General features: G+C 35.6%; 1 protein-coding gene across 7 annotated transcripts in view; it reads left to right on the top strand.

The window, feature by feature from the left end:
• Window positions 1-21,350, top strand: part of DYNC1I2 (dynein cytoplasmic 1 intermediate chain 2) — a 48,731-nt gene extending 27,381 nt beyond the window's left edge. For 6 of the 7 annotated variants that reach the window (XM_036421898.2, XM_036421895.2, XM_045575244.1 and 3 more), the window contains 11 exons: window positions 5,663-5,758; window positions 5,972-6,134; window positions 6,242-6,341; window positions 7,093-7,218; window positions 8,114-8,260; window positions 8,615-8,728; window positions 9,032-9,165; window positions 10,831-10,975; window positions 17,819-17,959; window positions 19,023-19,148; window positions 20,715-21,350. In XM_036421898.2, the coding sequence (XP_036277791.1) occupies window positions 5,663-5,758; window positions 5,972-6,134; window positions 6,242-6,341; window positions 7,093-7,218; window positions 8,114-8,260; window positions 8,615-8,728; window positions 9,032-9,165; window positions 10,831-10,975; window positions 17,819-17,959; window positions 19,023-19,148; window positions 20,715-20,828 (1,406 nt within the window). In that variant the 3' untranslated portion in view covers window positions 20,829-21,350. The remainder of the gene's footprint in view (window positions 1-5,662; window positions 5,759-5,971; window positions 6,135-6,241; window positions 6,342-7,092; window positions 7,219-8,113; window positions 8,261-8,614; window positions 8,729-9,031; window positions 9,166-10,830; window positions 10,976-17,818; window positions 17,960-19,022; window positions 19,149-20,714) is intronic. The other variant, XM_045575242.1, reaches the window with a different exon arrangement.
• Window positions 21,351-24,057: the final 2,707 nt, after the last annotated feature.

Here is a 24,057-nt window from a genome sequence, read left to right as displayed (position 1 = left end):
GGTTCCCATTGAAGAATTATGTAACAAATTCCAAAACTCACCATGAGATAAAATTGCAGGAATCACAATTTGAGTGTAACGGACAGTAAATTAAACTTGGGTAGGCAGTGTAATCAGTGCAGAAGTAATTTGAATTACCAAATTGAAGATAAAAATTGGTCTTAGATTTAACTCTTACCTTTCTCCCATTTTTTTAAATGGCTGAATCTATTCTTTTAAAAAGCAGTTTTTATTTTTGCCTTGTTTTTCTTTTCTCCCTTGCTAGCCATCTTCTTGCTTTCAAGTTTATTCTGTAAGTTGGTGGCACAGTTTCTGAACTGATGTTCTTTGCTGCCTTACAGCACCTACTGTGAATGAAATTGACTAGGAACATGCGACCTTAGTCAATTTTATTCGCGGCAGGTAAAAAGCTTCTCATGGCAGGAGCATGGTGCCCACAGATACACTCCTGGAAAAGTTACTTTCTGCCTTTATCTTTTTAAAGTTTATAACTCTCTTTGAAAATGGCATTTTTTCTTATTCACCTCTCAATATGGATTTTTTTGTTGTTGCTGCTGTTTTTAGGAACAGATTTTTAAAGAGGAAGTTATCCTAAAGGTTATCTAATCTAATCATTAGATAGAGGCCTAGAAAAGTTAACTGAGGCCTAACTGGTTTCGGCAGAACTTTTAATTTTTTATTGCATGGTCTTAACATCTGGAATCCACATTTCCCAAGTAGACTAAATTTGTGGGCCTCTGGTTAATATTAATATTACCCTTGTCAAAAATGAATTTTTTAAAAATTCTGGAATAAATAGCACATTTAATAAATTAGTTTTAACCCTCAGAATCAGTAAGGAATTTTTTCTTAATATTGATTGAAAGACTTTAATCAACTTATCTGAAATTATGGTGTCAGAAAAATGTAATATTTATGAGAGCCCAGCTCACAGAATCTATGTAAATGATGCCAATACTGTCTAAATAAAATCTAAATTTTATATTAAAAAGACCATGTAGCCAGGACCGGTTTGGCTCAGTGGATAGAGCGTCGGCCTGTGGACTGAAAGGTCCCGGGTTCGATTCTGGGCAAGGGCATGTACCTTGGTTGCGGGCACATCCCCGGTGGAGGGTGTGCAAGAGGCAGCTGATTGCTGATTCTCTCTCATTGATGTTTCTAACTCTCTATCCCTCTCTCTTCCTCTCTGTGAAAAATCAATAAAATATATTAAAAAAAAGAAAAAAAAGACCATGTAGAGTCCTGGCTTGGTAGCTTAGTTGGTTGGAGCGTCATCTGTATACAAAAGGTTACAGGTTCAATTCCCAGGTTACGACATGTATGGAAGGCAACCAGTTGATGTTTCTCACATAGATGTCTGTCTGTCTGTCTCGTCCTCTCTTTTCCTCTCTCTCTAAATCAGTAAAAATATATCCTTGGGTGAGAATAAAAAAAAAAAAAAATTAAAAGAAAAAATACCAGTGACTTTGCATCTTATTCTGATGTTTAAAAAAATAAAAGGAATGGATTCCTTGATGCATTCATGAAGCTTTGTCACAGTATAAGTTCTCTTAATGATCTTAAAGAGTAAGGTATAAAACGATGAAATTATGGATAAATTGGTTGAAGTGAAGCAATTCAAAACAATGTTGATCCAGAAAAGGATTATTTTGAAAATATTAAAGGAAAATTATTCATATCTGTATTTGTAAATTAATTATTGTAGCATTTTCTTCTACTATTCTTATTTTCCCAAAGATGTTCATAAAGTTATTTATAAGATGTTTATTAATGTATATTTTATATGCAGATAATTTCTTGATTTTTAAAACTCAGTGGCAACTTCCTTTATATCATGAATAATCAGCCTGCTTTTTAAATTCGATATTTGTCATTGGATATTAAACTGTCTTAAAATAGGGGACACCAGCATAATGAAAACAACAAACTTATTTCCTAAACAGCATTAATATACTAATGATGGGATTTGCTTTTCACTTCCTATTACGGATTAATCCTTGTAAGTGATAGATAAAATGTTTAATGAGGACTTTTTAGGACCTTTGCATATTATCTATGTAAATGAGTTGTAATATTTTAAGTATACTTTTTGGCTTATTCTTATTTAGATGTCTCTTAAATGTAATATGACATACAGATGATAAAACTTGCTCTGAAGACACCCTTCAGTTTAACAAAAGCCACCCATTTCACAGATGATTTAACTTTGATTAACCTATTCCATTGTAACAGATGATTCCGACAACTGGAATTTCATTCTTTGGTGTTATTTCTAGGTGCAGTTTAGTTTATAGAACAGCTTTTCTTTCCATCTCACCAAAATACATCACAATTTTGATGTTAACTCAAAGTAAAAATTCAATGGTTCATTAAACCTAGTCTTAACATTCATTGACAAGAGATTTGTCATTTTAAAAGTAACTGCTACTTTTATGCATTCTTTACTGCTCAGTTTATAACCTTAGATTCCCTGTCAGAGAAAGCATGGAGTTAACCACTTAGCATATTGCAATGAATATTCATCAATAAATTGATGTGACATGGCAGTCCCATTTTTCAGTCTTCCTGCTCTATTGCAGTCTTTCAGTTTTAAATATATATTAAAGCTTATCGTATAATAGAGACTAGCTTAGATCTTTGCAATTGTAATATTTTGCTCGTGCTAATAGTCTCTTAGTAGCTATTGTTATTAGTTTTTAATAGGAGAAATATCTTTGTTTCAGAGGAGCATTCCCTAGTTGGATGTTTCTGATGTTGTGTTTTTGCCTAATATTTGGTATATAGGTAATTGTTAAAAATCAGCTTTATAATGAAAATGTTATGTTTTTGCGTTTTATAAGAATAGCAGATCATTTATTTTTATGTTCCTTCAAGTTCGTTTAGCTTAATCATTTTAATGAAATTTGGGTTTAAATATCTACCATAATTTTTAAATCAGTTTTTAATCCATGTGTAAAGGGAGCTATGTATGTTCATTCTAAAATGAAATCCTGAAAAACATATATTTAAATAGTTAATAGTTATTATTCAACTATAACTAAAATGACCTATATAGGCAAATAGGTATGGCAGGTGCCATATAGTAGGCAGATATAGATCACTGCCTAACATCGTCTACATTTTAAATTTTAAAAGGAAAAGAGTGTCTATAAACAAGATCTTTTCTTTTAAATATGTAGATTATGAGGTCACTTAGCACTAAAGTACTGACCATATGCATTATGACAGGAATTTGACACATGTCATTGGAAATGGTATTTAGAAGCCGTATAATACAACAAAGTTGAGGGAGGAGAATATGATGTGGGCAGGAGGCTGTAATTTATAATTCACAGTACTCAAGAGTGACCTGTCCAGGGTGATTCAAAATCCCTATCTTTGATTTTAGGTTTACATCCAGTGAATGCTACTAATGAAATTGATTAGGATAATTGATAGTATTAGCAAAAAATGGAAATATATATACATATATATATGTATGTATATTCCCAGATTTAATTTTTAATTGAAGTAAATATTCTATTCTAAAAGTTAACTTTTAAGTTAAATGTAATTAAGTAATTTTATTACATTATACTTGCAGGTGACTTTATAGTAAAATTTCATTCTAATGTTTGAGCAGTATAGGATTGTTACCAGTTATACTGTTTTCAGATTAATAATCCGTTGTATATGAGAACTCGTCTAAAAAGGAGTACTGTCTTTCTGTTTCTCCATGTGATTATATTGTTCCCCAAAAAGCTTTCATTTTTTAAGTAGCACAAAAGCTGTAATTGGCATGCTTTGTAAGGAAGTGTCAATGTGCAAGAGAGTGGCGATCACTAAGAATTCTTTTACGTGTTCTTTCCCCTTTGCACTACCGCCTCCTCAGCGGGGTCACTGAGATCACTAGCTTTTCTTGAAATGGCCATTTTCACTGGCAGGTGCATTATACCCTGTATTTTCAGATTGTTTTTCCATTCTGAATGTTTGGCAGGTTGATTGCTCTGGCTGCATTGACGGAGAAAGGGCTGACAAATGCGGTTGGGCTGGCTGAAAAGACAGTGATTACTGTTTTCCTTTGTGGCTGATTGAGGCCCTTGAAAGGAAAAATTTTAACCTTCACCATTTGGTTCAAAAGTATGAGCATATATTGAAATCATTCGTGCCATTTATCCTAGTTCTGTAAACTTGTCAGAACGTAAAAATCTCTCTATTTCAAGTAATGTAGGATTGGCATACGTCATTATCATTTTGATTAAGTTGGAGGTTGTATCATTTTGTGCATTATACAGTGTCATTTAAAGCTTTCTTCCCTACTGCTACAGTTATATTTTTATTGCTTATACTGTAGAGTTAGAAAGATTTTCATAGCTCTCCAAACCTAACACTATGTGTGTGGTTTAGCAGCTGGTGTGGCCTACAAGCTGCATTTTGTTTGCAGGGCAAAGGCTTATCTGTAGGCCTCCTGGAGTGCGGGTAATTGCATGGGCTCGCCATTGGGGAGAGACGGGATTGGAAGCAGTCAAGCGGAAGAATGTTATGCCATCCTATTGCCACCTTGTAGCAGAAAGACACAATCCCAGCAATGCCATCTGGTTGTTGCTATCTAGTCAGCTGGCTTGGCTGTGGGACCATGACTTGGCAGCTGGTTCCCATCCTTGACCATTCTTTTGTGTCCGTTGTATATATGTGTGTTTTAGATAATTTCAAACATGGGTCAGGGGAAGGACTATAACAAGGAAATTCCCTTATTGAATAGGCTCTCATTACTTGAGATGTACTATGCTACTGTGCTGTAGATCCCTGCTGCTACTCCCTCATAGACAAATGACACATCTGTTTTAGACAATAAAAAAAAGCGTTTCCTCCATAAAAATCCATCTCAGTATGTAGTGAAAGAGAAGTAGGCAAAGCTCTGTATCCTATAACATTTTAAAATAAGTGATTTTAAGTTATTTCCTGGTTTGGGAATATAAGAGTAGATTTAGTAATAAAAAAAATCTTCTAAACATTGTATATTATCTCAATATATATATTTTTACTCAAGAAAACATTAAGTGCTTATTGCCACATTATATAACGGTGGTAATGAGACTTGCATTTAAAATGACAGAATAGAAAATGTGGTCTCATAGCTATTATCTTTAAAATCTGCCTCTCAAATAGCAACCTGAGAGTTAATGTAAGCCGTCTTTATGCCATATGAAGACCCATTAGACACTGATGGTTTCAGATCATAAGTAAGCAGCCAGCTCTGTAGGCTATTTTCGACATTTGATTTTCTTCATTCTACAGCATTAATGTGTCAGCATGCTACATAAAACTACGTAGGAGTTGCATGTTGTTCTGTCTGGAATGATAAATGCTTGCAAGCTTTTAGAGATTTCCCTAAGGAATTCATCCTAGTTGCTTAAATATCTTATTTCAGTTTCTGTAGCTACAGAATTTGGAATGACTGTTGATAAGAAGCCACATAGGTATGTATAAAAACCTAGAGGTTCTACATAATTCTTTCTTCAAAATTATGTTGACAAAATTCATATTATTTGTATTTATTCTGTCTTATCAGTGATTTGCTTTTGCTTTTATGTAAAGAGTTGTGATACCTTCTGCCTATGACCTAAAAATTATCTATTATTTTCATAAAAATAATTCTTGTTCTCTGTGTTGTTTTCCTCAGATGATGAAGAAGAAGATGATGCAGTGACTCCTAAACCACCTATTGAACCTGAAGAAGAGAAAATTTTAAAAAAAGATGAGGAAAATGATAGTAAAGGTATTTTAAAGAATTTAACTTTAAAAAACTTTGTTGATTCCTAATAAGATTCTCTTTATTGTTTATATATGAAAGTAGAATAAAATGCTCTAAATTAAAGAGGTGCATCTGGTTGTAAAAGAATGTGTGGCATTCATTGATTCAAACTATAATAGTGAGTTGACCTGATTTGACTCACGTAAGTCAGACTTCAGAAAAACATTTGTTTTCCAGCTCCCCCTCATGAGCTGACTGAAGAAGAAAAGCAACAAATCTTGCACACTGAAGAGTTTTTAAGTTTCTTTGACCATTCCACGAGAATTGTAGAAAGAGCTCTTTCTGAGCAGATTAACATCTTCTTTGACTACAGTGGCAGAGATTTGGAAGACAAAGAAGGGTAATGTTTAATCACTAAAATTATGGCTTTAGCAATGATAAGTTACTTTAAGATTAAGAGGAAGAATTTATAACACCACCTTTTTCTGGATTTGGTCTTTTCTATAGAGAGATTCAAGCAGGTGCAAAGCTGTCATTAAATCGACAATTTTTTGATGAACGGTGGTCAAAGCATCGGGTTGTTAGTTGTTTGGATTGGTCATCTCAGGTAAATTATAAAACTGGTTGCTTTTTTTTTTTTTACATTTATTGAATTTATTGGGGTGACATTGCTTAATAAAATTGTATGGGTTTCAGGTGTACAGTTCTATAATATGTCAACTGTATATTGCTTGTGTGTTGACCACCCAGAGTCAGGTCTCCTTCCATCACCCTTTCCTACCTCTCCCCATCCCCCTTTCCTTCTGGTAATCACCATAGAGTTATCTGTATCTGTGATTTGTGGTTTTTGGTTTTTTGCTTTTAACCTTTTATAATATTTTAGCCATGGAAATTTTGTGTAATTAAATCAATATATGTCATTTAAAATAATAATAGATGGGGGCAATGTTAAAATATGTACACAGATAATTTAATAAAATTTTTTAAAAATAAATAAAATAATAATAGATGATTCAATGTTTTTTTATTTTGTCTTATGTACTGTAGAAGAAATTATTGGAAACATTATTTATATTTAAAACTTAAGATTTTATTTATGCCAAAATCCAGTTTCAATTGCTCACCAAATCCTTTGGATAAAATTGTAATACATATATTAATTAAATTAATTAAAACATTTTAAATAACTAATTTAAGGTAATGTTACATTCCAGTAAGCATAACTCTAGATATATCTCTTTTTTTATGAAGTGTTATGTATTTGTATTTCAGAATAATTTGATAGATACAATGAGTAACTAAGAATGTAAAAACAGTTCTTAACATAGCATTTTTTTCTACTTGATTTTCATGAGCAGTATCCAGAGTTACTCGTGGCTTCCTATAATAACAATGAAGATGCTCCTCATGAACCTGATGGTGTGGCCCTTGTATGGAATATGAAATACAAAAAAACTACCCCAGAATATGTATTTCACTGCCAGGTAAGAAGGTCTTTAACAGTCTTCCTCAAGTTTAAGAATTCATTAATGAATTTAGACAAGTGCCTTTTTTCTTTTCTTTTCAACATGATGATTTTATTGGGTTGGCATTTACTAAACCACTTCATATTTGCAAACAGATGTTAACAGAAAACTAAAGACTTCTCAATTCAACATGATCTGCCTTTTTGTAGCATTTCTGACATCTCTTATAATGTTTAATCACACCTAAAGTTCTTTGCAGTTGTGATTTTCTGTTATTGTGATTGATTGTATAAAAGAAATCTTTTCTAAAATGTCTTTTCTACAGGGTCTTTCTTAGGAAGTTATTTGCTGAATATACAATTAGACTGTTGGCCCACTGAATTACTTATACATGGCCTGAGGAGTTGGAACTAGATAGTTTTAAGTAGAAACATATGTGTGAAGTAGGAAACAGATGCAGAGTTTTAAAGAGGATTTAGTAAGTTAGAATTTGCAAACCTTTTTTGGTTATATAAGTTGTAATCTTTTAATATTATAATTTCGAAAAAAAAAACAAACACTTAACTGAATCAAAACTAGCAAGTACTCTGTTGTCAGATTATTGTTAGAGGTTAATGCAAAGCCAGTTATCTTTTGACTTAATACTGTAATTGAATAAAATAATATTTTGCTTTCTTTATAAGTTACTTAAACATATTTATGTAGGTAATCATTACATTAGACTTTTAAGCAAAAAATATTCAAAAATAAATTTTTATATTCTGGAACAAAGTAAAAATTTTAAATGAATTTATTTACTTGTTTTTATAACCTCTAATACCTTATGATGAAGGGGAAAATGCATTTTTATAACTTATCAAGCTTCTAATATTTGAACCTTAAATATAAAAATAAAAATCTTACTTATTTGCAGTCAGCTGTGATGTCTGCTACATTTGCAAAATTTCATCCAAATCTGGTTGTTGGCGGTACGTATTCAGGCCAAATTGTGCTGTGGGATAACCGTAGTAATAAAAGAACACCAGTGCAAAGAACTCCACTGTCAGCTGCTGCACACACAGTAAGTAGGTTATTTCCATTAGACTTCTGTGCTCCTTCACCATTAAATACTTAGTAGTGCCCATCAGAGTAGCCTCAGAATGGGTTTTCTTTGATGTGTGAATTCCTTATCATTTAGCAGCAAAGAACAAGGCCTTTTTTTCTGTATTTCTGGAAATTTGTTTTATTAGAAACCTATTTCTCTTCTGAAACATCCTTTCATTAATTAACAGAATATCGTCAAACTTCACATTAAAAATGCCCTGAAGATAAGAGACAGTTTTGATATGAAAGAGAATATCTATGATTATGCAATAAAAACTTTTTCACTTTTTGGTGAAATAATTCCAGAATTCCTTAATATCTCTTTCTTCAGCATCCTGTATATTGTGTAAATGTCGTTGGAACACAAAATGCTCATAATCTGATTAGCATCTCTACTGATGGAAAAATCTGTTCATGGAGTCTGGACATGCTTTCCCATCCACAGGTAGGTTTATTTTGGAAAACTCTGAAATTTTGAGGCAAATGTTATTTTTTAAGTCTATGTAAACCCCAGCTTATGTGTTTTATAAATGTTTTATAATGGTATTATGGTAATAGTTTATAAATCTAAACATGTGTTAAATATAGCTTGTTGAATATATATTATATTTTCAAACCTGCTTCACTTAAAGACAATTTATATAAGAAGTATAATAAAAGAATTGCTTACAAACCAATTAAAAATATAAATTTTCTTTAAAAAATAATTGAAAGTTTACGAAATAATTTCCTTAATTTTTCTATCCAGGATAGCATGGAATTGGTTCATAAACAGTCAAAGGCAGTAGCTGTGACATCAATGTCCTTCCCTGTTGGAGATGTCAACAACTTTGTTGTTGGGAGTGAAGAAGGCTCTGTGTACACAGCATGCCGCCATGGCAGGTACATCTAAACTGAAATTTGCAATTATTTAAAATTTCCCCCTGAATAATCTCATTAAAACAAATTGCCCCTTGTTTAAGTAGAAATCTATCCTAGAGCCATTCATTATTTGTGACACATTATTTGAGGTCAGGTGTATAAAATTAAAACAATTTTTGAAAAATCCAAAGTTATTTTGGATCATGATGAATTCTGGATGTTGAAGGTTGTGGTGTAGTTTTATGTATGTGCACATGCTTGCAGAAGTTAGTGGTGGAAGATAACATTCAGCAATTGCAAATACATTATCCACAAGTTGACCTTTCAAGTTGTATATAAGACTTTCAGCCATTTTCTCATTTTATGTAGACTTTGAGCTTTTAGTTCAGTCCTTCCTCCTGATAATTGTATTATCATGTACACATTTTAAATTGACTAGTATTTCTCCTGCTGTTCAATTTGTTTTGAAATTGTCGACCTGTACCTTATCAATGGCTTCCTTAAAAAAAAAAAATTGAATGTCCAGTTTTCATCTCAAGTATAGATCACCTTCACTTCAAACCTTCTGATTTAAGAGTAGTCCAGATTTTCTCTCTTACATGTAGTATCCCTTTATCCCTATTCCACCACTTCAGACATTGAACTTTTGAGTTCTGTTTTCAACACCATGTTTATGGTTCAAATATGTACTTACTAGGGACCCAGGGCATGGATTCGTGCAGCTTGAAAGGAACTGTAGGCCACGAGGCTGCGGTGGGCACAGGGGCGGGTCTCAGCCCATCCTCTCCGCTAGGGGTGTCGAACTCAATCAGAGAAGGGGCCAAAATCTAAAATCCAGCCTAAATCGCGGGCCGAATGGTTTACTGAACAGTCATAAACTATCATTGTGATGGAAACGCAGCGGAGTGCAGTGATGACAGCGCGGTGCAGGCCACATTGCAAGGCCTGGCGGGACGGATTTGGCCCGCGGGCCTTGTGTTTGACACATGTGCTCTACGCCCTCATCCGGCCCCTCCTACCATGGCCTCCGGTCCGTCTGCCAGCAGCCCCGCTCCCACTGCCGCTCCCATGTGCTGATGGTGCGGAGCAATTGAGGCCAGCACCAGCAGCTGGTGTGAGTGGTGGCTGCTACCCCTGATGGCCCCTCAGGAGCAGGGGGAGGTGGAGAAGCCCTCAGGGGAAATTGGGGCTGGCAGCCACCTCTTGCACCTGCAGACAGTGCTGAGCAACTGGGACCTGCTCCGGCACCAGCTGTGGGTGCAAGTGCCAGGTAGGACTGCTGCGCTCAGGAACAAAGAATTTTCAGTAACCTGATGGCAGCGACTGCCCTGGCTTGGTCTACATCCCCCACTCACCTGCTCCACCATCCCACCATGGCCGATGCCTGCCATGTTCTGCACACACCTCCTGATGGTCAGCGCCTGTTATAGCAACCGGTTGTTCCGTTGTTTAGTTGCTCCACCATTTGGTCTATTTGAATATTAGCCTTTTATTATTATATAGGATTGCTTTAGTAGTGTTATCAAATAGATAGAGTAACACTCAATTTCAGTTATTCTGATATGTTATGAGCACAGGGTAAGTGTTGAAATTATTTCAAAGTTTGATAAATAAGCTGTAAAATAATGTTTTTGTAAGTGGTATCCTTACAGAGCTTTCCCTAACATTTTCACTTTGATGAAACAGCAAAGCTGGAATCAGTGAGATGTTTGAGGGACATCAAGGACCAATCACAGGCATCCATTGTCATGCAGCTGTTGGAGCAGTAGACTTCTCACATCTTTTTGTCACTTCATCATTTGACTGGACAGTAAAGCTGTGGACAACTAAGGTATCTAAAAACAGATGTCTGATCATTTGCTTAGGTTTCTAACACAAGGTGGTTCTCTAATACTACATGGGAAAGATGGAAAGCTTTCTAAATAGCTGAGCATGATTAACTGAAGATCAAACCTGATAAGAAGTTAGGATATAAGTGAGCTTCTAGAGGTTGTAGTTTTCATAAAAGTGTGCTGACAAATATGGTAATCCTACACACAGACACCAGTCTTCCAACTACTTCAGGCTTTTCGAACACAGACCTGTCTGCCCTGAACTGAGCTAGAGAAAAAGCCTGAGTATCTCTCATAGCACCTCACATAGCTATCATACAGCCCAGCTAAAGTCATACATTTTGATGTGAGTTTTTAGAGGTTTGTTCAGATTGCAGTGACTTATAGAACTGATGGGAAAATGGAGAAAAGACAGATTAAAAAATAATATACAATAAGTCCTATTTGATAAAGCTACACATAATAAATTTGAATCATTAAGAAAGTTAGAGACTGTCCCATTGCACCAAGGTTACAAGTTCAAAACCCAGTTATGACATATACATGAAGCAACCAATGATGCATAAATAAGTGGAACAAGAAATCAATGTTTCTCTGTCTCTTATCCTTTCTCTCTCTAAAATCAGTACATTCTAAGAGAAATTTTTTAAAAGAAGGTATTGTATAAAGTTATGGATGAATATGTTATATTGTTGGTTAATTGGTGATTAATATCTTTCTGTGCTTGTAATTTGTTGTATTTCAACATAGAACTGTCTCTGAATGAGAATGACAGGTAGGCATATCTCTTTCTGGGCTAGGTATTGCTTTCTTCCCTGAGCTTCTTCGTATAGAACACTCGTTTACTCATTGAACTGTGATATATGCCTCCTCCCTCTTCCCCACACACACATACCTCTCAAATGCTAGTGGCCAAAGAATGGGTCACTGTAGAATGGTGTTTTTATACATGCCTAAGGGCCTTCAAAAACTTTATCAGAATTACTTTTTATTCGAACTGTTCTTGACACAAACAGTTCTGTATGAAGGATGGAACAACAACAACAACAGTGTGCTGGTAAATATTTTTTATTTGCCAATATCATGACTCCCAGTGTCATTGCTCTGATCTTAGTTTTATACTTCAAGGTTAATTGTGTTGCTGATATTTATTTCTATCCTGTCAAACCACTTGATAGAGCCTCTGTGCTCTTTAACATAATGGTAATGAATAACAGGCAGGTAAGTATTTTTAAATACTCTTTTTAAAAACATTGTTTCAATTCCATTTTAAGCTCTTTAAACCAGTATCTTTACATACATGAATTTAACCTAATTTTAAAGTGTTTTTCTTCTCCATCTCTACGGTCTGTAAACTGGAAGAATGCACCATTAGATATCACTGTATCGTTGTGTCCTTTTTAAGATCTGCCTGTGCCTCAGTAGCAAAACGAGTCCTCCACACACACACACACACACACACACACACACACCCGGTTTCTGTAAATCCTCTAAAAAATTCCTAGAAATCTCAATTTGGCACTGCCTTATCTTTAAAGTAATCTACTTCTGTAATCAGCTTCTAAATTTATTAGGAGGATATGGTTACCCTTTCAAAATACCAAATTTGAAATAGCACAACAAAAAGCACTTTTCCAGGCTTGAAAAATGGTAGGAAGAATATGTGAGAAGTAAAAGCTTCTTAAAAGTAACCTGAATATTTGTTCCATTGAATTTAACCATACTTGTTACAGGTGACTCTTAAAATGTAAAAATTATTTATTTCGGGGACAAAGTGTTTTAATGTATACATGGTATTTTCTAGTCTCAGAGTAATATCTATCAAACCATATTTACTATGAAGTGACAAAATTCAGATTGTTAATGTGATAATTTCTTAGAATTGTTAGTTTTCAGACTTTTGTAATCCTTACACACCTTAAAATTTGTTTACAGACTCTGATGTCTTAAATCCCCTCCTTAATTTAACAACTTTCCTATTTAACACTTAGAGAATACAGCATTAAAATAGGATCAAAGATATTTTACTAACTCTTGAAATAGCAACTGTGCACATATTAGACAAGTTAAATGGAAAAATATTTTGAGATCGGGGTGTTTTGTGGGGAAGCCTACTGACCATTGGGACTTAGTGGCAGCATTTACTATAGTAATTTGCTGCTGACCAGTGTCCAGCCTGTCTTTCACATATTTAGAAACTCAGTTTTGCCCATCTTCTAGAGTTGATTAGCTAGGGAGTGCTGACTGGAACTAAGACACTGATACATTAGAGAAGGTCAATTTATTAATTTGCAATGAGAAATAACTGTCAAAAGGCCCCAATACTCATGCTGGCCTGACCAGCTCATTGTTTCCCTGTAGACAACCCACATGGGAAGCCAAATTATAATCAGAAGATTGCTTAGTGAGCAAGCAGTTGGAACAAAGGAAGTTTTCTAATTTGAATGTTTAATGGCATCAAGCAATGATAACATGATTCATTCATCTTCCCACAGAATAGTCTTGCCCTGGGTGGTAATTCTCACAGTCCATTGACTGAGACTCTCTTCTAGATAGACAATGCTTATATTGGAAACTGTCTGTATTTTGTTGTATTGTTTTTAATAGACACAAATCTTCTCAAAAAGGTCAAGTTAAGGAAGGTATTTCTGACCTGGGTATCATTTTTTTGTTTGTTTTGTTTTGTTAATCCTCACCTGAGGATATTTTCCCATTGATTTTTAAAGTGGAAGAGAGAGGGAAGGGCAGAAAGAGACATTGACATAGGAGAAACACATTGGTTGCCTCTTGCATGTGCCCTGACCAGGGCCCAGGTCAGGGAGAAGCCTGCTACCAAGGTACATGCCCTTGACCGGAATCAAACCCTGGACCCTTTGGTCCATAGGCCGACACTCTATCCACTGAGTTAAACCATCTAAGGTGGTATCATTTCTTTTTAGAGAGATCTGTTTATTTCTGTTCTGATCCAAGTGAAAATGTATTTCCCAGTTCTTTTGAGAGCACCTACTGTTATGTTCAAGTATTTACTTAGGGACTCTTTTTAGTTATTAATCTAGATTTACCCAGTTACCCCAGAAAAATACAGAATTACTCTATTATTCCCTAGGAATGCTGGAACAAATAAACACAAACTAGGTGGTTTTAAAAGAACAGAAATTTATTCTCTCACAGTTCTATAGGCTTAAAGTCCAAAATCCAGGAGTTGACAAGGTTGGTTACTTTGGGAGGCAACTGAGGGAGAATCTGTTCCTAACTTGTGGTTGCCAGCAAGCTCTGTTTTCATTTCTCTTAGCTATGAACCTAGGAAAAGAATTGTTGGGTCATATGTCACTCTAATTAGCATTTCCAGGAACTGCTAAACTGTTTTTCAAAGCAGCTACACCAATTTACATTCCCACCAGCAATTCTAAGAGTTCTAATTTCTCACATCCTCACCACTAGTACTTGTTATTGTCTGTCCTAAATAGCCATCCTAGTGGTATGAAATGATATCTCATTGTGATTTAATTTGCATTCCCCTGATGGATAATGATGTTTCAAGTGCTTGGTTGCTATTTGTAGATCTTCTTTGGAGAAATCTAGTCAAATCCTTTGCCCAATTTTTAATCGAGCCATTTGCCTTTTGTTAATGAGTTGTAAGGGTTCTAATAACTTATCAGATATATGATTTTCAAATATTTTCTCCCATTGTATAAATTATCTTTTCATTTTCACTTTCTTGAGGGTATTGTTTGAAGCACAAGAGTATTTAGTTTTGATGTAGCCCACTTTATCCACTTTTTCTTTTGTCACTTGTGCTTTTCGCTTTTTATCTAAGAAACTATTGCAGAATCCAAGGTCACAATGATTTACTCCTATGCTTTTTCTTAAGAGATTTATAGTTTTACCTCTTATATTTAGATTTATGGTACATTTTAAGTTTATTTCCACGTGAGGAAGGAGGCAGTCCAACTTCATTGTTTTGCATGTGTATATTCAGTTGTCCCAGTATCATCTGTTGAAAAAACTGTTCTTTTCCCATTTAATTGTTATGACACTCTTATTAAAGATCTGTCATTATAACTTTGTATGGGATTTGACTAAGATACCTTTTTGTTGCTTATTGTCTACTAGTGAAATGAGTTTTCTCTTTTAAGAGGGAGGGAATGGGAAAAGATAGCTTTTCTAGTTGTATTGTTTGGGTGAAAGTTCTCCCGTGTTTCTTGCAAAGCAGCTATATGTCTTTATCTGCCTATCTTTCTGAGATATGCCTTTTTATATTTCTTTTGCTATCTCCTTCTTGATCTGAGATATGCCTTCTATATATTTCTTTACCTATCTTTTTTTTAAAATATATTTTATTGATTTTTTACAGAGAGGAAGGGAGAGAGATAGAGAACTAGAAACGTCAATGAGAGAGAAACATCGACCAGGTGCCTCTTGCACACCCCCTACCGGGGATGTGCCCGAAACCAAGGTACATGCCCCTGACCGGAATCAAACCGGGGACCTTTCAGTCCGCAGACCGACCCTACCACTGAGCCAAACTGGTTTCGGCTATATATTTCTTTACCTATCTATGTAAGATATGCCTTTTCTGTTCCTTTTCACCTGTATCTGAACCTTCTCTTTCCTTTTCCCCTAATGTGCTGTATTCCACAGATTGGATACTGCTCCCAGAAGTTTCTCTTTGGTGAGACTCTGTCTTTAAAGAACTCATTGGTTTGTTGGTTTGAGAGTTTATAGGGCTCAGTCTGCACCATTAGACCCTACTTATATCACGTGGAATCTGCGTGCATTTATTTATAAATGAAATTGTCAGAATCCCTCACAGTTTCTGCTATTCTCAGACTGACCCCCATGCTGGCCACTGAGCATCTGCTATTGACTGTGAGGCTCTGTTCTCTGGCTAGCAGAAGCCCACGTGCCTTCCCACATGCCCTGCCTCACAGATGCTCATACTGTGCAGGTCTTGTACTTGTCAGAAGTTTGTGTGTTTTTTGTGTTTGTTTGTTTTTTTTAATAAATTTTTATTGTTCAGATTATTACAAATGTGATCCTCTTCCCCCCCCTCAATTGCTCCCCTTCACCAGGTCTCCACCCCACCCTCTGTCCTTTCCCCATTCCCCATTGTCCTCATCCATAGGTGCACAGTTTTTGTTCACTCTCTTCCCGCACCCCTGCTCCCCTTTTCCCTGTGAATCGTCAGTCCACTCCCCTTCCATACCTCTGATTCTATTATATTCAACAGTTAATATTGTTCATCAGATTTTTTAATTCCCTTGGTTTTTAGATTCACTTGTTGATAGTTACGTATTTGTTGATCATAATTTTTATCTTTATCTTCTTCCTCTTTCTAAATAACCCCCTTCAGCAATTCATATAATTCTGGTTTGGTGGTGATGAACTCTTTTAGCTTTTTTTTATTAGTGAAGCTCTTTATCTGTCCTTTGATTCTGAGTGATAGCTTTGCTGGGTAGATTATTTTTGGCTGTAGGTTCGTGCTATTCATCACCTTGAATATTTCTTGCCATTCCCATCTGGCCTGCATGGTTTCTGTTGAGAAATCAGCTGACAATCTTATGGGTGCTCCTTTATAGGTCACTACCTGCTTTTCTCTTGCTGCTTTTAATATCCTCTCTTTATCTTTTGCTCTTGGAATTTTAATTATGATGTGTCTTGGTGTGGTCTTCCTTGGATTCCTTTTGTTTGGGGTTCTGCGGGCTTCCTAGACTTGTAAGTCTATTTCTTTCCCCAGGTGGGGGAAGTTTTCTGTCACTATTTCTTCTAGTATTCTTTCAGTATCTTGCTCTCTCTCTTCTTCTGGAATCCCCATAATTCTGATGTTGGTTGGCTTGAAATTGTCCCAGAGGTTTCTTACATTATCTTCAACTTTCTGGATTCTCTTATCTTCTCCCTTCTGCAGAGGAGTGTCTTCTGACTCTTTGTGTTCTAAATCTTTGTCTTGATTCTTGCGATCTTCCAGTCTGTTTTTAGGACTTTGTATAACATTTTTTTATTTCAGACAATGTTTTCTTCATTTCTAGTTGATCCCCTTTATTTCTAGTTGCTCCCTTTTCATATCCTCATAGATTTCATTTATTTTATCAGCCTTTTTTTAGGATATTGTTGAATAATCTTATAACTGTAGTTTTGAACTCAATGTCCAATCTTTTCTTTTCCTCCATCTCCTTCCTTTGTGTCCTTCTTCTTGTCTGCATTTTAGTTGTTTCCCTGATTTGATGGAAGAGCTTTGTGTGCTAGGTGTTCTGGTAGAGCCCAGTAGCACAGCCTTCCCAGTTACTTGTGGTGGACAGTCTTGGTGTAGCCCTTTGTGGGCTGTGTGTGCAGTCTTGTTGTTAAGCCTTGCTTATTGTTGGTATCACTGGGAAGTGGTGATCTCCACGCCAATTGGCTGTGAGGATCAGCAGTGTCTCAGCTAGGAGGGCTTCTGTACTCTGCTTCAGAGGTTTGTTTTTACCTGCTTACATTTGGAGCTTTGTCTCCTGATCTTGTTGTAGATGTCTGTGAATCTTTGATTTTGCTATACTTTATCTGGGTTTATGGGGAGATTTAGAGGAGATTAAAAAATAATTTCATTGCTATCTTCTTAGAATCCTCTTATTGACAGATGTTTTTAAAGTACCTTCTATTCCTTTTTTTAAACAGTATGGTTAACTATAAGTTAAAGAAAAAGAAAATGCAGTCCAATAATTGACTCTTAGTTCCATTAACTCCAGCTAATTCTATAGTGACACAATTATGGGAACTTTTTCTAGGCTGAGTTAAATATCATAAAATGTTATACCTGTTGAATGTATGTCATATTTTGACTCTGCTAAGAATCAACTTTTCCCTTTCAGAATAACAAGCCCTTATACTCATTCGAAGATAATTCAGACTATGTTTATGATGTTATGTGGTCACCCACCCACCCAGCCCTGTTTGCCTGTGTGGATGGCATGGGGAGGCTGGATTTGTGGAATCTCAATAATGACACAGAGGTAAGTGGGAAAATAACAAAAAATATGCGGAAAAATAGAAAATTGGAGAGTTATTGAATAATTTGTGAAATTTTTTCTATTCCAAGGAATGTAAAAGGCTCTGTGAGTGTAGCATCATCACAAATAAGCTTTGTATCCTAATGATAAACTGCATTAAACTTGTATCTGTCTAATCCCTTGAAGTAAAATACTTGGGTTATACAGGGCAAGGAAGGTGATATATTGGGCATATAAAAAATTTAACGCTGCTAACTGCTAGTTTAGTACATCTTAATTATAGTTTTTCTCTGTAACAGCATGCTAGGGGTTAAATTTATAATTTGGGGTTGACTGGTAGCAATTAGGAGGATTATTTTTAGTCATATTTCAGATTTTTAAAAAATTGTATTGTGCTCTGGTCTGAGTCAAGCATTGAATGTTTGCTCTCCATGTGGCAAGAAAATCTCTTTCTTCAGTCTATGAGAGAGAGAGTCAGATTGCAAGGGGCTGGTGCCGTTGTGTTGGTGCATCATTCTCCCTGCTCTAGACAGTTCTTAGAACCAGGGGCTTTAAAAAAAACTCATACTGTACCTTCAGTAGGAACTCTTTCCAAGAACTGTGGGTCAAAGCACAAGTTTCGGCTGACAGAGATGCAAGCTACAAATTTATTAATAATTCCTGTCCTCTAAAATTAAACCATAATCTGTTTATGAGGGCTTTTGAAATATTTCTTTAAAATGGGGTTTTGGCCATCTGTTGTCAAACAGCTTGACTTCTTAAGGAAGTAAAAACAACAAAGAATGCTTTATTAAAGAGAAGATCTTTCAGCATGATGTATCCAGTCATGTGAGAATTTCTTATATAAAGGCTTAAGTTATTTTCCCAAACCATTTTCAAGGATTGACTATAATATCATTCATAATGTATCACTGAACGGCAAGAACATTGGGAAAATTCTTTATCTATTTTCATCTTTGTCTTTAAAAATGTAGCCAGATTGGAAGAAAGAAGAATTACTATTTTACATGTTTATAGAAATCTTGATGAAACTTTTAACACTGCACTATATTTTAAATGACTTTAGGTGCCAACTGCCAGTATTTCTGTGGAGGGTAATCCTGCTCTTAATCGTGTAAGATGGACCCATTCTGGAAGAGAGATTGCCGTGGGTGATTCGGAAGGACAGATTGTTATATATGATGTGGGAGAGGTATGGGACTCACTGACTATAATTTTGACACATCTATTTAGCTTTCACAATATAGTAGTAACTCTATCTTTATGGTTAAAACTAGTCTTTGTGGTTCATGAATTGTATAAACTATATGGTTGTAAAGATAGTACTTACTTTCTACCATAGGAAGGACTCTTGAGATTAACTTTCTTTCTAAACTGGATGTCCTGTGTCCCCATGCAATAGATTTTGAGGGTAATATCATATGTTGGAAGTACCTTGCTTCTTGAAGCAGGCATTGCTGGAAGCTAGAAATTCTTTAGGCATAATAAGAAATTTGGAGTTATAGTTGGACTTTCAAGCTTCACAGAATTGATATTGAGATAAGATTTTATTTTTCTGTATTCATATATTTGTTTGGACAAGGTAGTAAAAAAATCAGAGTAATATATTTTTTACAGTTTTCTGATGCCATTGTGAAAAGTGAATCTTGGCTCTCAAGCCTTTTGCAGAATCATCATTATTGAATCCAACAGGATGAGTTGCAGTTCTCTCATTGGTGCTAGGTTGGCTGTACAAAATGCTGAGAAGTGATTTCCTTTTTTTTCAGTCCTGACTAGTGCCTTAGTCACTCCTTCTTTACTATGCCTTATGGGTCCCATCCTCTTGGACACCCCAAGGCTTCTAGCAATTGGATCTGAAGAGTAGATTGAATTATTTAGAACAGCCAATTGAACTATTTGCACAAAAGAAATTATTCTGTATCAGCACTGTCCAATATGGTAGCCACTAGCCATATATGGCTGTTGAACACTTAAAATGTGATTAGGATGATTGAAGAATTAAAATTTAGATTTTATTTAATTATAAGTACATTAAATGTAAGTAGTCAGATGTAACCAGTAGGTACCATATTGGATTGGATATCACTGTCTAACCTAATCTAATTTTATAAACAGGCACATCCATTTGCTATGACGAATGGTTTGTGTCTAATATGGCAATGTCACATTCCTCTAATATTATAATAACAGTTATCAAAAAGTTTTGGTCATTGAACTGCTTCAGTGAGAAAAAAACATTACAAGCCTCTTTTCCCATTTTGCTTTTGGTGCATCACTAAGTGGAAGAAGTAGCGTCCCTTCTGACGCAGGGATTAAGATATCAAGAAAGGTTATCTTGGGCTCAAAAAAAAAAAAAAAAATACTTATGACACCAGTTCTTTTAAACCGTGCTTCAAAAACTAGTTCATACTAAGGAAAGTATAAAGTAAAGAAGTAAAACTTTTTAAGATTTCCCTCCCCATCAGTAAAAGTCATGAGCTAGTGTATTAGGAGTTATAGTTACAGAGCATCATTGTTATTTTCTCTCGCACTGATGGTGATAATAGCAAAATCATTTCTGAGGCTGCTAGGACACATTTCACAAACACTGTCTTTTGTTTTAGAATGTGTAAGTCATTGTTATAGTCCCTGTAATTATGGAAAGGCCGTTCAGGTCAACTATTATTTTTAATGGAAAAGTTATTTGAAAACATTGAATAAGAGCGAGTAAACTGATCTTTTTTTTCTCAGTGTATAAAACATTTTCTTTCTTTAACAGCAAATCGCTGTCCCCCGAAATGATGAGTGGGCACGGTTTGGCCGAACACTGGCAGAAATCAATGCAAACCGGGCTGATGCGGAAGAGGAAGCCGCTGCCCGGATACCTGCTTAGCCCTCAAACGAGGATAGGTAGCCTCAGTGGGTTGGGAGAAGACTCTTAAGTAGATCCTAAGACTATTTGCATGCTTCTGTCTAAATGATAATTAAAAGGAGATTTTTTGGATTAAACCATGGATTTAATGCAGCTAGCAAATCTTACAATGTCCCTTTTTATATAATATGCATCTTGTTTTGGATATGTGTCATTTTTAATATAGCTGACTAACTTTACTGAATGCAGCCTTTTTAAATTCTTATACACCAGGTGTATATTTGGTATTAGTTATTCTTTTGAGTTCTTTTCAACTTATAACACTATATACATTTATTTCTAAAGTACAGATTAAATAAGTTCATATTTTTAAATAATCATAATGCCCTGTTACACTGATAATGTTCTCACTAACCATAATATATAGAAACATCTTACCATAGCATGCATTCATCTATCAAGTTACCTTCTGATATTCTTTTTCTTTATAATTCTTGTGATAGTTATATATAAATAAAAACAAATATGGTTTAACTTTTCAAATTTTCATTTTGATTTACTCCCACAATTTTAATTTTTCCTTTTCTTTTATAAAGTGTAGTGTGTTTTTTTTTTTTTTATATCTTTAAGTTCCTGTTGTAAGCAGCCACTTCAAATGTAAGACTTTTGCCTTAACTATATCATACAGTGTACTGTAGATCTCCCAATTCATTATGAACTGATCTATATATATAAAAGGCTAATATACTGTATCTGACTGGTCGCTATGATGTGCACTGACCACCAGGGGGCAGACGCTCAACGCAGGAACTGCCGGACCCTCACAGAGAAATGGCACCGAGGAATTGGTGCCCACAAAGCAACACTTAGCTTCCCTCAAGTAGGACATAGGCCCCACCACCATCCCAGAGTGTCAGCCCACCAAATTGCAGCCGATGCTGTTGAGACCCTATAGCGCAAAATGTGGCCCACAGCCCAGCCAGAGGGCATGTAGCAATGCCCGCTTCCTCCCTAGCAATGACTAGCCTTCTTGCAGTTTCGTTACCCCAGGAACACCACTTGCTCTATAGCCAGAAGTTCACTTTAACCAAATGTCTGTGAAGCGTTTTCCTGTGCCTCATCTCATTTGATCCTTACAGAAGTCCTGGAGTAGGTAGATAGGAGACACAGTGGAATCCTACTTTCATTAGCCAGAAGATGGAGAGTTAGAAAGTTTAGAAACTGACCCAATTGAAAAGTAGTAAGAAATGGACCTTGAAAATGACTTAAGGTTTTCTCACAGCACAGAATATAGGCAAACTGCTGCAGTTAAATATTTCACCCTATGTTCTCCCTGCATGATCTACAATGATAATCTGCTTTGTTTTGATATTTACTGCTGTTTTGCTAACAATTACCTAAAAGAGAAGTTGGGATGCTTCACTGGGCTGAAAAAAGTTTAGCTACATCAGAAAGCAGGTGTAATTAAGCAAGTTTATTCTATATATATGTAAAAGGGTAAGTTGACTCGTGCATGCACGGTACATATAAAGCTCTCGCTGGTGCCAATCACATGTGTGTGTTTCAGTCTGTCATTGTCTATCATGAATTTGATTGATACTTCTATTATAAAGAAAAGGCAAATAACAATATTAAAATATTTCTTCTAATTAACTTCCTTTCAATACACACAAATCCATGTGTCAGGCCACTAGTGTTGAGATAATGTCAGTGAAAAAAATTTCTCCAACATTGTTTGCTTTACTCCTTATTTCCATTTAAAATAAATTTAGTTAAAAAGATAAACAGGAATTTGCCTATTTTAACTGATTGAGTTCCCTTAGACTAAAACCTTTGAGAGAAATTGATTTTGTGGTTACAGTAGCCATGAAGAAAAGGTGCTCAAAATGAAACTGGTCATTGAATCAACTGTACATCTTGAGATCTGTCACCACAACCTTGTCTACAAGTCTGAAAGGTGAGTGGCAAAGATCTAAGAATTGGTGTTGAAATCAGCCTATTTAGGACTGGCAGAAAGGATTATGATTAGATGTTGATTTTATCCATTTTAAATTGTCCATTTCCTTAATCTTGACTCTTTTTTTATTGTTTAAAGTATTACGTATAGTAGTACATATATCTCCTATTTCTTCCCCATTGACCTTCCCCCAGCCTTCCCTACTCCCTGTCACATGCCCTCATCCCACCCCCACCCACCAGTATCTTGTGTCCATTGGTTATGCTTATAAGTCCTTTGGTTGATCTCTTCTCCCTCTCCTCAACACTCCCCAGCCTTCCCGCTGTAATTTGACAGTCTGTCTGGTGCTTTACTGCATCTGTTTCTATCGTTTTGTTCATCAGGTTATTTTTTTTAATTTAATAAATCTTTATTGTTCAGATTATTACAATTGTTTCTCTCCCTCCCTTCTCCACCCGGTCCCCACCTCACCCTTTTCCCTTACCTCCCCCCTCCGCTGTCCTCATCCATAGGTGTATGATTTTTGTCCAGTCTCTTCCCGTACCCCCAACACAGACACCCTTTTCCCCCTGAGAATTATCAATCCCCTCCCATTCTATGCCTCTGATTCTATTATATTCACCGATTTATTCTGTTCCTCAGATTTTTAATTCACTTGTCTTTTAGATTCACTTGTTGATAGATATGTACCTGTTGTTCATTATTTTTATCTTTGCTCTTTTCTTCTTTTTAAAGAACACCTTTCAGCATTTCAGATAATACTGGTTTGGTGGTGGTGAACTCCTTTAGCTTTTTCTGATCTGTGAAGCTCTTTATCTGCCCTTCCATTCTGAATGATAGCTTTGCTGAGTAATCTTGGTTGTAGGTTTTTGCTATTCAATACTGTTAATATTTCTTGCCACTCCCTTCTGGCCTGCATAATTTCTGTTGAGAAATCAGCAGATAATCGTATGGGTGCTCCCTTGTAGGAAACTGTTTTTCTCTTGCTACTTGTAAGATTTTCTTAGTCTTTTGCTCTTGGCATTTTAATTATGATGTGTCTTGGTGTGGTCCTCTTTGGATTCCTTTTGTTTGGGATTTTGTGTGCTTCTTAGACTTGTAAGTCTATTTCTTTCATCAGGTGGGGGAAGTTTTCTGTCATTATTTCTTCAAATAGGTTTTCAGTGTCTTGCTCTCTCTCTCTTCTGGCACCCCCACAATTCTGATGTTGTCCCAGAGGCTTCTTACACTATCTTCAACTTTCTGGATTCTCTTCTCTTGCTTCTATGGAGGAGTGTCCTTTGCCTCTTTGTA

The sequence above is a fragment of the Pipistrellus kuhlii genome, unplaced genomic scaffold (assembly GCF_014108245.1).
Source record: "Pipistrellus kuhlii isolate mPipKuh1 unplaced genomic scaffold, mPipKuh1.p scaffold_m20_p_7, whole genome shotgun sequence".
Taxonomy (NCBI): domain Eukaryota; kingdom Metazoa; phylum Chordata; class Mammalia; order Chiroptera; family Vespertilionidae; genus Pipistrellus; species Pipistrellus kuhlii.
This window is presented reverse-complemented; position numbering and strand designations above follow the sequence as displayed.